Source organism: Aphidius gifuensis, linkage group LG6, assembly GCF_014905175.1.
Source record: "Aphidius gifuensis isolate YNYX2018 linkage group LG6, ASM1490517v1, whole genome shotgun sequence".
Classification (NCBI taxonomy): domain Eukaryota; kingdom Metazoa; phylum Arthropoda; class Insecta; order Hymenoptera; family Braconidae; genus Aphidius; species Aphidius gifuensis.
In genome coordinates, this window is record NC_057793.1 from 9000099 (window position 1) to 9013017 (window position 12919).

The 12919-nt window shown below is 29.3% G+C and overlaps 1 protein-coding gene across 50 annotated transcripts in view; it reads left to right on the top strand.

The window, feature by feature from the left end:
* Positions 1-12919, top strand: part of LOC122859364 (Down syndrome cell adhesion molecule-like protein Dscam2) — a 52955-nt gene that overhangs the window by 32056 nt on the left and 7980 nt on the right. For 13 of the 50 annotated variants that reach the window (XM_044162903.1, XM_044162882.1, XM_044162906.1 and 10 more), the window contains exons 10-13: positions 185-475; positions 11416-11535; positions 11608-11781; positions 11859-12889. In XM_044162903.1, coding sequence (XP_044018838.1) covers positions 185-475; positions 11416-11535; positions 11608-11781; positions 11859-12889 — 1616 coding nt within the window. Of the gene's footprint in view, positions 1-184; positions 476-838; positions 1130-1866; positions 2158-2471; positions 2763-2925; positions 3217-3940; positions 4232-4501; positions 4790-4973; positions 5262-6447; positions 6742-6917; positions 7209-7461; positions 7750-11415; positions 11536-11607; positions 11782-11858; positions 12890-12919 lie in introns of all 50 variants that reach the window. The other 37 variants (XM_044162902.1, XM_044162909.1, XM_044162885.1 and 34 more) reach the window with 11 other exon arrangements.

Here is a 12919-nt window from a genome sequence, read left to right on the forward strand (position 1 = left end):
TTATCGCAAACTAAGGTCTATTAAATTGGAGAAAAAACAGAAAATTCACATAAAAAAAAGTATGATATATTGTCATTCTATTGATATAAATTTTATTTTTTTAATTGTTGAGATTGTTTATCATTTGTATAGACTTTTTAACTGTTTATTAAATTTTTAAATAATTAAATATTAAAATTAACAGTAAAACCTGAGATTGCACCATTTACATTTGGCAATGAACCATCAAATTCAGGTGATACAGTATCAGTATCATGTACAGTACTCAAAGGAGATTATCCAATATCAATTGAATGGTCATTTAATAGTGAGCCAATATCTCCAAATAATCCAGATGTTAATGTTGTTAGTACAAGTAAACGTGTGAGTGTATTGACAATCGATGATGTATCAGCACGTCATGCTGGAATATTTTCTTGCTCAGCTTATAATGAAGCTGGTGGAACAAGTTATTCAGCAACACTTGCTGTTAATGGTATACATTTTACAAAATTATTTGACTTCATGAATTATTATTATATTTGAAATATCATTGGATTGGTATCTACGAAATTTCCTATTTTAATTCCTAATCCTTGCTATAATCATTGCAGTTCGTTTAGGAATATCGTGCATTTAATCAGTTAAATAAAGCTTCGACAAGTGTTCATAGAAATACACAGATTTTCCATTCGGTCATCATGAAATTCAATTTTTTTTTTACATTATAAATTGTTGATAAGATTGCAGTAAACTTTTGACTTTTGGTGATACTTTATCAGCTTCATGCACAATTATAAATAGAAAATTTTATAATATCATTTTCTATTTTGTAATTTACACTCGATTTCTTAATTAGTTGCTCCAGAAATTGCACCATTTGATTTTGGTGAAAAACCATCAAATGCAGGTGACACAGTAACCGCTCCATGTACTGTTTTAAAAGGAGATTTTCCAATTGTTATTGAATGGTCATTTAATAGTGAGCCAATACCCCCCAATAATCAAGATATACATATTGGTAGTCAAGGTAAACGTGTCAGTGTTATGACAATTGATGATGTATCAGCTCGTCATGCTGGAATATTTTCTTGCTCAGCTTATAATGAAGCTGGTGGAACAAGTTATTCAGCTACATTAGCTGTTAATGGTACATTTTATAAAATTATAAAATTAATCAATTTTTTTTTTTGTTATTATATTATTTGAAATATCATTGAATTGGTATCTACGAAAATTCCTATTTTATTTCCTAATCCTCGATTGTTTTAGTTTACCAGATGATATTCTGTTATCAAATTGAACAAGTTGATTAATCAGCAGATGAATCAAATAGTCAATGACTCATTATCTCACCGGATTGAGTTATCGCTTAATAAATTATTCGTTAATTGAAAAAAAAAATCAAAAAATAATAATAATAACGTAATTAACAGTAAAGCCAGAGATTTCACCGTTTACATTTGGCAGTGAACCTGCAAATTCTGGTGACACTGTCTCAGCTTCATGCTCTGTAAAAGGCGACTATCCTATACTGATTGAATGGTCATTCAATGGTGATCCAATATCACCAAATAATCCAGATGTAAATATCGTTAGTACAAGTAAACGTTTGAGTGTACTAACAATTGATGATGTGTCTGCGCGTAATGTTGGAACATACACTTGTTCAGCTAGTAACGAGTCTGGAAAAACAAATTTTACAGCTACACTTGTTGTTGATGGTGACTAGAATAATTGCATTATTCATCATGATTAATTTATTAATTTAACTTATGTTGAAAACTATACATTAATATCTACGAAACGATTAAATGATTTCCCATCCACTTTCACAAGTAATTATCTATTTTTGTTATTTACATTTGATATTTATCCAACAATTAGTTGCTCCAGAAATTGCTCCGTTTGATTTTGGTGAAAAACCATCAAATGCTGGTGACACAGTAACTGCTCCATGTACAGTTTTAAAAGGAGATCATCCAATTGTTATTGAATGGGCATTTGATGGTGAACCTATTAGCAAAGATGATTCAGATATAACAATTGTCAGTACGAGTAAACGTGTTAGTCTATTGACAATTGATAATGTTACTGCAAAAAATAGTGGTATTTGGTCGTGTTCAGCTAGTAATATTGCTGGTGGTACCAGTTATTCAGCATCATTGGCAGTCAATGGTACTTTTTTCTTTTTTTTAATCTTAATACTTTATTTTTTTTTTGTAAATGAACGAAAAGTTTTATTTGAGACGATATATATTCCTTTTCCTGTCCAATAATATTTCGATTTTGATATAGATCATTGATGACTTTTATTGTTGGCAGTAATTTTTACAGTGAAAATCGAAAATTAGCTGAGTTAGCTTACAAAAATTTTAACAGGATTTCATTAAGTATCGATAAAATACTTCAAGTAATTTAATGATTGAAATAAAATAAAGAAAAAAAATTAATTTATAATTTAAACTAATAATCATAAAATGGCCCAACAGTTTCCCCTCAAATAGCACCTTTTACAATCAGCGATGAGCCAGTTAATTGGGGAGATACTATTACGGCAACTTGTACAGTATTAAAAGGTGATAATCCAATTGATATTGAATGGGCTCTTAATGGTGAGCCAATTAGTAAAGAAAATTCAGAAATAACAATTGTCAGTACGAGTAAACGTGTTAGTCTATTGACGATTGAAGCTGTTGCTGCTCGTCATGCTGGTATTTTTTCTTGTACAGCAAGTAATATTGCTGGTGGTACGAGTTATTCATCATCATTAGCAGTCAATGGTACAAAATATAAAAAATATTTGACTGAATATATAATTAAATATGTAGCAGTGTATGATAATCTAAAATAATTACCTTATTTCCTTGTCATTGAGCCTTCCTGCCTTTTTGACTCCCCATATAATTTATCTATTATTTTTTTCAATTCAAATTCATATTTTAGTCGCACCACAGATAGGTCCATTCTTAATGAGTGATGGTCCAGCAAATTGGGGTGATACAATATCTGCAACTTGTTCCATCGTCAAGGGTGATTTTCCAGTTGACATTATTTGGCAACAAAATGGCAATATAATTTTACAAAATAATAGTGATATTGCAATAACAAGAATAAATAAACATATGAGTGCAATAAGTATTGAATCAGTAGCAGCAAGACACGCGGGTATTTACACCTGTCTAGCAACAAATAGAGCTGGCAATGTCAGTCATTCAACATCCCTTACCGTCAATGGTACAATATTGACAAATTAAACAAAAAAAAAAAATATTGCATATAGCTTGTTAAATTAACATATGAATAATAACAAAAAGCACGAACAATTTCACTTGAAATTTATCCATTTTTTTTCTTTTGTTTAACCATTAATATTCATTTGCTTTATCGTGATTCACCTATTTTCATTTTACCAAGTTCCTGTGCGTTCCTCATTATATACCGGAAATTATACACACCAGGGTTTTTAATTTTTTTGTTGATCATTTGTTAATTTATTATTGAACTTGATAATTCAAAAAAACAAAATCGATAGTTGCCCCACAGATAGTTCCATTTAATTTTGGTGATGAGCCTGTTAATTCGGGTGATGCAGTTTTGGTTAGCTGTTCGATATCAAAAGGTGATGTTCCATTAGAAATAAATTGGACATTAAATGGTGAGATATTAGGACAAGATCGTGATGACATCGCTATAAGTAATGGCAAACGACATAGTACCTTGTCAATTGATAAAGTTGCTGCAAGTCATTGGGGAGAGTACGAATGTAAAGCTTCAAATAAAGCTGGAACTGCAATTCATCGTGCTTTACTCACGGTCAACGGTACCGATAAAATGCTCTTTAGATGAATTTTAAAATTTTCTTTTTGAAATATTTCCTACGCCTTATCATAACCATCATCAATGCACTTTCCGTTATGTCCTTTTCCATAAAAACTTAAGGGCCAATATTGTTTTGCAGTTCCTCCGCAAATTGCACCATTTTCAATTGGTGATGAACCAGCAAATTGGGGTGATATGGTATCTGCAACTTGTTCTATAATCAAGGGTGATTTTCCAGTTGATATTATGTGGTTACACAATGACAATATTATTTTACAAAATAATAGTGATATTGCAATAACAAGAATAAATAAACACATGAGTGCAATTAGCATTGAGTCAGTAACTGCTAAACATGCAGGTGTTTACACTTGTCTAGCAACAAATCGTGCTGGCAATGTTAGTCATTCGACATCTCTTATCGTCAACGGTATATGATTAATAATTTAAAAAAAACATTGTATAGATTGTTTGAAGTAAAATTTAACTAACAAAAGTTAACGCACGAATAATGTCAAACGTTTTCCCTATTTTTTTTCTATGCTTATTTGCTTTATCTTGATTCAACTCGTTATGATTTTTTTGATTTACCTTCAATTATTTTTTTATTAAATTTAATATTACACCAGGGTATTATAAACTCGAAAAACAATTTGATATTTTAAATTGAATTCGATAATTGGCAATGGAAAAATCATAGTTATCCCACAGATTCTTCCATTTGGCTTTGGTGATGAGCCTGTTAACTCAGGTGATGCGGTATCAGTCACCTGTTCTATATCAAAAGGTGATGTACCATTGGAAATTAGTTGGACATTAAATAATGAACCTTTAAAAGAAGATCATGATGATATTGCAATAAGTAATCGTAAACGACAAAGTATGTTGTCCATTGATTCTGTTGCTGCAAAACATTCAGGTCTCTATGAATGTAAAGCTTCAAACAATGCTGGATCAGCAATTCATCGTGCTTCACTCACAGTTAATGGTACAATAACCGATAACATCACTTTGTGATGTCTAAAAAACTTTTGTCCCTTTTTTTTTTTTAACGAAAAATCAAAATTTTAGTTGAATTTTTTATTATTTTTCTTCTTTGTGTTTAATTATTTATATCAATCGTGTTATTTTCTCAGTTTCTTCTTAAATTTATTATTATTATTTTATCACAGTTGTCCCACAGATCCTACCATTTACCTTTGGTGATGAGCCTGTTAATTCGGGTGATGCGGTATCAGTTACTTGTTCCATATCAAAAGGTGATCTTCCATTTGAAATAGACTGGTTATTAAATGATGAGCCATTGAGTGAAGATCATAATGATATAACAATAACTACTGGAAAACGTCTCAGTATATTAGCAATAGATTCAGTTGCTGCAAGTCACTGGGGGGAGTATACTTGTAAAGCTTCTAACAGAGCTGGATCAACAGTTCACCGTGCTGTACTTACGGTCAATGGTACAATAACTGAAACAATATAAGATCTAGATAAATTTGTGCTTTGAAAAAAAAAAAAACCTTTTTAGTAAAAATTTTGTGCTTCACTTTGTGTACCTCAACATTCCATTTGTCCTTTTCCGAAAAAACAAAAACCAATCACTGAGGGTCAGTATTGTTTTGCAGTTCCTCCGCAAATTGTACCATTTTCTATTGGTGATGAACCAGCAAATTCTGGTGATATGATATCTGCAATTTGTTCCATCATCAAGGGTGATTTTCCAGTTAATATTATTTGGCATCACAATGGCAATGAAATTTCACAGAATGATAGTGATATTACAATAGCAAGAATGAATAAACATTTGAGTGCAATCAGTATTGAATCAGTTGCAGCAAGACACGCTGGTATTTACACTTGTCTAGCAACAAATCGTGCTGGCAATGCCAGTCATTCGACATCTCTTATTGTCAACGGTATATTATTAGTAAAATTAAATAAACAAAACAAAATTGTATAGCTTGTTTAAAGTTGAAGTTAAATTTAAATAACAATATTTATTAATCGTCTTTTTTCTTTTGTTTTTATTTATCTTTATTTGCTTTATCGTGATTCAGCTCGTGATATTTTTTTTTAAAGACCAATACCAAAAATAATATGACAAATACAGTATAGATTTTTGGTGATTGCTTGATACTTTTAAAAAATCGATAATTGGCAAAACGAAATTCATAGTTATCCCACAGATCCTTCCATTTGACTTTGGCGATGAGCCCGTTTATTCTGGTGATGCTGTGTCGGTTATCTGTTCAATATCAAAGGGTGATGTTCCTTTGGAAATAAACTGGACATTGAATGATAAAATAATAAACCTAGATCACAATGACATCATAATAAATACAGGCAAACGTCACAGTACGTTATCAATTGATTCAGTTGCTGCAAGACACTGGGGAACTTACAAGTGCAAAGCTTCAAACAAATTTGGATCAGCAGATTACCGTGCTTTACTAACGGTCAACGGTACAATAACCGATACAATGCTCGCTGGATGAATTTATGTTTCATAAACAAAAAAATATTTTGCAAAATATTGTGCTTCACCTTGTGTTCTTTAATCAACCCTCCCATCATTTTATATGTCTTTATCCAGTTAAAAAAAATGTTAAAATAAAGTCACTGAGGGTCAGCAATATTTTGTTGCAGTTCCTCCTCAATTAGCACCATTTTCTATTGGTGATGAGCCAGCAAATTGGGGTGAACAGGTATCAGCAATATGTAGTGTTCTAAAAGGCGATCAGCCAATTGATATTCAGTGGAGTCTCAATGGTGAATTAATAACTGCAACTTCACATCCTGATATAACAATATCAAAAAATACCAATAAAATATCTGTTTTAAGTATTGATTCGGTGACTGCTCGACATGCTGGAATTGTTAATTGTGAAGCTAGCAATCAGGCAGGCTCAGTTAGTCGTTCATCGATATTATCGGTTAATGGTACAGCAACACACAAACAAAGCATGTTTTTTTTTTTTTTTTTTCTTTTCTATTATTTAATAGAAAAACGAATTTTGATGAGACGTATTATCCCATATTCTTTCACACACCAAAAAAAAAAAAAAATCTAAATCATTATCAAAAATTTTTTTATTAAATATATAAAAATTTGATAGTCGCACCCCAGATCTTGCCATTGAGTTTTGGTGATGAGCCAGTTAATGCCGGAGATCTAGCCTCGATTCAGTGTGCTGTGAGTAAAGGTGATTTTCCATTGGAAATAACATGGATGTTTAGAGGAGAACAATTAAATAGTGATCAATTTGGAATTATATTTTCGGATTCTGGTAAACGAGTTAAGCAGTTAACCATCGAATCAGTCAATGCTAAAAATGCCGGAGAATATACTTGTGTTGCATCAAATGCTGCTGGATCAACATCATCCAGTGCTATTTTGGATGTCAATGGTATATCAATATTGGATCCTAGGATTAGATTGTTTTCTTTATCGAGATTTCCTATTCAATCCAAAATAAAAACAAAAATTCCTATTGTGACTGAAACAATTCCTTCTCCTTGATTTTCAAATTTCAAAAATTATAATCTAATTGATCATCAATTACAAAATGAAAACGTTGATCATCGTAAAAACGTTTGGGAATTTATTTTTAAAATATTTCTTTCTTTATCATTGGTTTTTTTTATTTTCCCTTATTTCAGTAATTCCAAAATTATTACCTTTTACATTTGGTGAGGAACCACTTAATTCGGGTCAGGTAGTAACTGTTCCTTGTGCAGTTATTGAGGGTGATCAACCATTGATTCTACGTTGGATCCTAAATGGACACACAATATCTCCTCATTCAGGAATAGCTATTTTGGATCTTGGTGGACGTGGTGCTATATTGAGCATTGCATCTGTACAGGCAGCACATGCTGGAAAATACACTTGTATTGCTGAAAATACTGGTGGAAGGCACGAATTATCAGCTGATCTCATTGTTAATGGTGCTTAATGAATCACAGGCTTTTTTTTCATCTTGCATATATTTATCAATTGATATTTAATTATTTTGTTTAATTTTTGTTTTTAAACTTTTTCGTTGATATTTTGTCGTCAATTTATTTCGTACAAAATTTTTCATTATTTTTGTGTATTTTTATTTTTATTCTATTTGGCATTATCAATATTTATACAAAAATATTTTTGCCAAATTAATTAGTATCTGATTTTAAAGCATTCTAGCAGTTTTTTTTTTTTTTTTTTTTTTTTATAAATGACATTTCATTACGTCTCAAGAGAGTCGAGAAATGTTTTAGTTTTTTTTTTTTTTTTCATCTCTATCCTTACGTTCCTTCGCATATGATATTTGAAAATAAAAAAAAAAAAAAAAAAATGGGAATTTCAATTACAGCATTTCCCCACAGTCCTTTCCACTCAACTCGAATGATTAAGAGCAAAATAAAAAATTGAATTTTCCAATAATTCATTTTGGCTTCATTAAAAATTTTTTTTTGTATTTATTAAGTTGAAGCTTATTTGTTGATATTTTTGTGAATAAAAATAAAAAAATTTTAACAGTATTTTATTCAATTGAATATTCTGTTTTTTATACTGAAAGAATTAGTTGAGTTTATTTTTAAAAAATGACTATCCATCATACGACTAGAGATAGAAAAATAATTTAAATAAAAAAAAAAAGGAAGTTTTAAAATCAGATGTTGATTGAAATAAGGTGCCTAATATATATCCAAATGTTTTTCAAAAATATCTCGTAAGATTATTTATCACCTTCCCACCAAAAACAAAAAAAAAAGAAACGTTAAAAATATCTAAAAATGTTTTAACTAAATAAAATTATTTTTACACGAAAAAATATACATTTATGTAAAAAATTTTTCATTAAATCGATATTTTATCATATATGACAAAAATAAAATATTCAATTTATTATCAAGCATTGGCTGTTGTCTCTCCTTGTTATCTTGCAATGAGAGCAAAAAAATTGGTTCATTAAATAATTTTAATTAAAAATATAAATGATATAAGAAAAATATAAAAAAAAAAAATTTATTGGGAATCACTATTCGCAGTTGCACCACATCTTCAGCCTTTTTTCTTTGATGAAACCAACTTTGGCGATATGATAATTGTCCAATGTGTTGTAATGAAAGGTGATACACCATTGACATTAAAATGGTTATTTAATGGACGTCATTTAGAAACTGATGGTGATGTTAGAATAACATCAATGGGTGATAGAGTATCAGCATTGACAATACCATCTGTTGAAGGAAAACATTCTGGTGAATATAGCTGTATCGCTGATAATCCAGCTGGTCATGCTAAACACCAAGCTCATCTCAAAGTCAATGGTACACCTCATAATTTATCGAAATTTTACGTGTAAATTTTTATTTTTTATTATTGATTGAACCACATATTGTTTCTATATATTTTTCTTAGAAAATAATTATCTAAAAATTATTTTTATTTGTATTTTTTATGTCATAAATTAATCCTGTTGTAATCCTCTTTGGGAAGTTTTGATAAGTCTTCTATTATTTTCACCAAACCAATTAGCTTGAAAATATAAAAGCTTTGTAATACAACAGCAAATCAATAACCGAATAACCAAAGCAATAAAACATTTTATAATTCTCGATAAATAAAAAAAAAATCGACAAAATCATCTATCATCAAAGGAAGATTATTGTAATTTATATTGGATTTTACAGTCTTCTTAATGTCCATTTAAATTTCAAGATATGAAAACAACAAAAGTTAGCAGTTGGTGATACAACCATTGAGATCAACTGGACACTGAATGAAAAAATATTTTTAACAGCATCAATGCTGAACAATAAGATGAGACAAGAGTTGATCTTATTGAACAAGTGACACCCCAACTTACTGCCACACCCCAAGTCACAGTAGAAAAATGGAAATGATAAAATAAAAAAATAATAATACCAACAATAAAATAATATCTAATAATGATATTAATATAATTAAATTATATAATTGAAAAAAAAAAATTATGCTTTTCATCTGCATCCTCAGTGAACACAGGCTTTTTGAATAATCCCAAAATTATAGCTGTTACATATTTTTTTTTTTTTGGCTTAATATTATCATTTATCATCATTTGATTGAATACCAGTATCTGTCAGTATTATATCTTTAAAAATAAATATAAACCAATAATGCCCGTAAATTATTTGGCTTTTCTTCAGATGAAAAATTTGCTGTATGAAAATTTGTTAATTTTTTTTGTCAATATTATTTTGCCTTCATGTCAAATTATAAAATTCATCAGCTGTTGAATTATTTCATTTTTATCCCATTGCTTACCCATCATCAATTAAATAAAATTAAAATTATTATTTTTTTTTTCTTGCATTACGTGTTTTTTATTTATTTTCTTTTAAATATGTTTCTTTTTTTTGTCTGAAATTCTTGCATTTCTATAAGGAGGTCCTGACCTAGGCTGCGATATTCCTTGGCTTTTATGCCCGACAAATGGTTGACCATTCTCTCTTAAGGTATAATTTATTAATGGCAAAAGAAAGCAATTTTTTTTTTTTTTAATTAAAAAAACAAAAGGATATATTTCCATGGATTTTTTTTTATTTTTTTCTATATAAGTTTGGCTTGTAAATTGGCTGCAAAAATATACAAAAATTATTTAAATAAATCACATAGGAAAATAGTTTAGCTATTCTTTATTTTTCTATAATTTGATTGGTGTGTAAAAAATCATTTAAAAAAAAACAATATAAATATCATACCACTTTTTCTTCGTGGTTAAAATATACACCTCAAATTCATTAAAAAAAAAAAAAAAAAACATGTGATATTCGTTTTTTTGTTTTTTTTTTTTCTCATGATCGTACCGTTTTTTTCATTGCTTAATCGTTATCAAATTTTCTGAATGAAGGATTTAATTTTAAATATCATTCAAATTTCATTTGGAAATTTTTTTTGTTTTTTAAAATTATCAGTCTCTTGTTGCACATCTCGTCGTCATAGGCAGAGTCGATTCACCTTCATTTCCAAAGTTCCATAAATCCTCTGATACTCTGGTGAATATTGTCATCCTGTCCAACCCAATTACCTTCACCACACGTCTCATCTTTTCGTTTCGTAGATACCTCTCATACTTGCATGTATATATATTTTTAATTTTTATTTATTTCTAATTTTTAAGTAGCTTTTTTAATTTTTTATTTTATTTTTTTATCAGTATGATACTATTATTTGTTGTTGCATGTATCTCATCTACAAATACCTACTTGAAAAATTTAAATATTTTAAAAATTTTCAACAGCATATAATAAATTTCATTTTTTTAATAAATTAAAGTAGGTATTTTTTATGAGATTTTCTTTAGCTTGCATGATACTAGACAAAATTATGGAGAGTAAAATTTATATTGTTTTGTGCATGTGACAATAAAAATTACGAGCAACATCATAAATAAATTGTCTAGCCATTTTTTATTATTATTAACATAAAAATTAATTATCTTATTAATAAAATTAATTTAATGGCTAGAGGATCTATAAATATTTAATATTGAAAAAATATTAAATAACATGTCGTTGGCTCGCTCTCCTTTTTAAATTGAAATATATTAAAAATGAATATTAACAGCTTTTTATTTGTAACAGTTCCACCACGTTGGATTTTGGAACCAACTGATAAAGCATTTGCTCAAGGCTCTGATGCAAGAGTTGAATGCAAAGCCGATGGTTTCCCCAAGCCTCAAGTAACATGGAAAAGAGCTGCTGGTAAATTAAAAAAAATTAAAAATATTTTTTAACAATTATTTAATGTTAATTTTATTTATTGTTAATTAATAGGGGATACACCAGGCGATTATACTGATTTAAAATTAAATAATCCTGATATCAGTGTTGAAGATGGTACATTGTCAATAAATAATATTCAAAAAACAAATGAAGGATATTATCTTTGTGAGGCTGTTAATGGAATTGGTTCTGGGCTATCAGCTGTTATTCTTATTTCCGTTCAAGGTAATTTAAATTAATTTATAAAAGTTTTAATTGTTTAATTGATATATATAATAATTTTTGTTAATATAAATTTTTAGCACCACCACATTTTGAAATAAAACTTCGTAATCAAACAGCAAGACGTGGTGAACCAGCAGTATTACAATGTGAAGCACAAGGTGAAAAACCAATTGGAATTTTATGGAATATGAATAACAAACGTTTAGATCCAAAAAGTGATTCACGTTATACAATACGTGAAGAAATTTTATCATATGGTGTACTTGCTGATTTAAGTATTAAAAGAACTGAAAGAAGTGATTCAGCATTATTTACTTGTGTTGCAACAAATGCATTTGGTAGTGATGATACAAGTATTAATATGATTATTCAAGAAGTACCAGAAGTACCATATGGTTTAAAAGTACTTGATAAATCTGGTAGATCAGTACAATTATCATGGGCAGCACCATATGATGGTAATACACCAATAAAACGTTATATTATTGAATATAAAATAAGTAAAGGTTCATGGGAAACAGATATTGATAGAGTACTTGTACCAAGTTCACAACAAAATATTGCTGGTGTATTTAATTTAAGACCAGCAACAACTTATCATCTTCGTATTGTTGCTGAAAATGAAATTGGTACATCTGATCCATCTGATACTGTTACAATTATAACTGCTGAAGAAGCACCATCTGGTCCACCAAGTTCAGTACGTGTTGATGCATTGGATCAGCATACACTTAAGGTTACATGGAAACCACCATCACGTGAAGATTGGAATGGTGAAATTCTTGGTTATTATGTTGGTTATCGTTTATCAACATCTGAAAAACCATACATGTTTGAAACTGTAGAATTTTCAAAAGAAGATGGAAAAGAACATCATTTACAAATTATGAATTTAAAAACTTATACACAATATAGTGTTGTTGTTCAAGCATTTAATAAAGTTGGTTCTGGTCCAATGAGTGAAGAACGTAGACAACATACTGCTGAAGGTGTACCAGAACAACCACCACATGATACCACATGTACAACACTAACATCACAAACAATTAGAGTTTCTTGGGTATCACCACCTCTTATGGCTGCAAATGGTGTTATCACTGGTTACAAAGTAAATTAATTAATTAATAATTTATTTGTA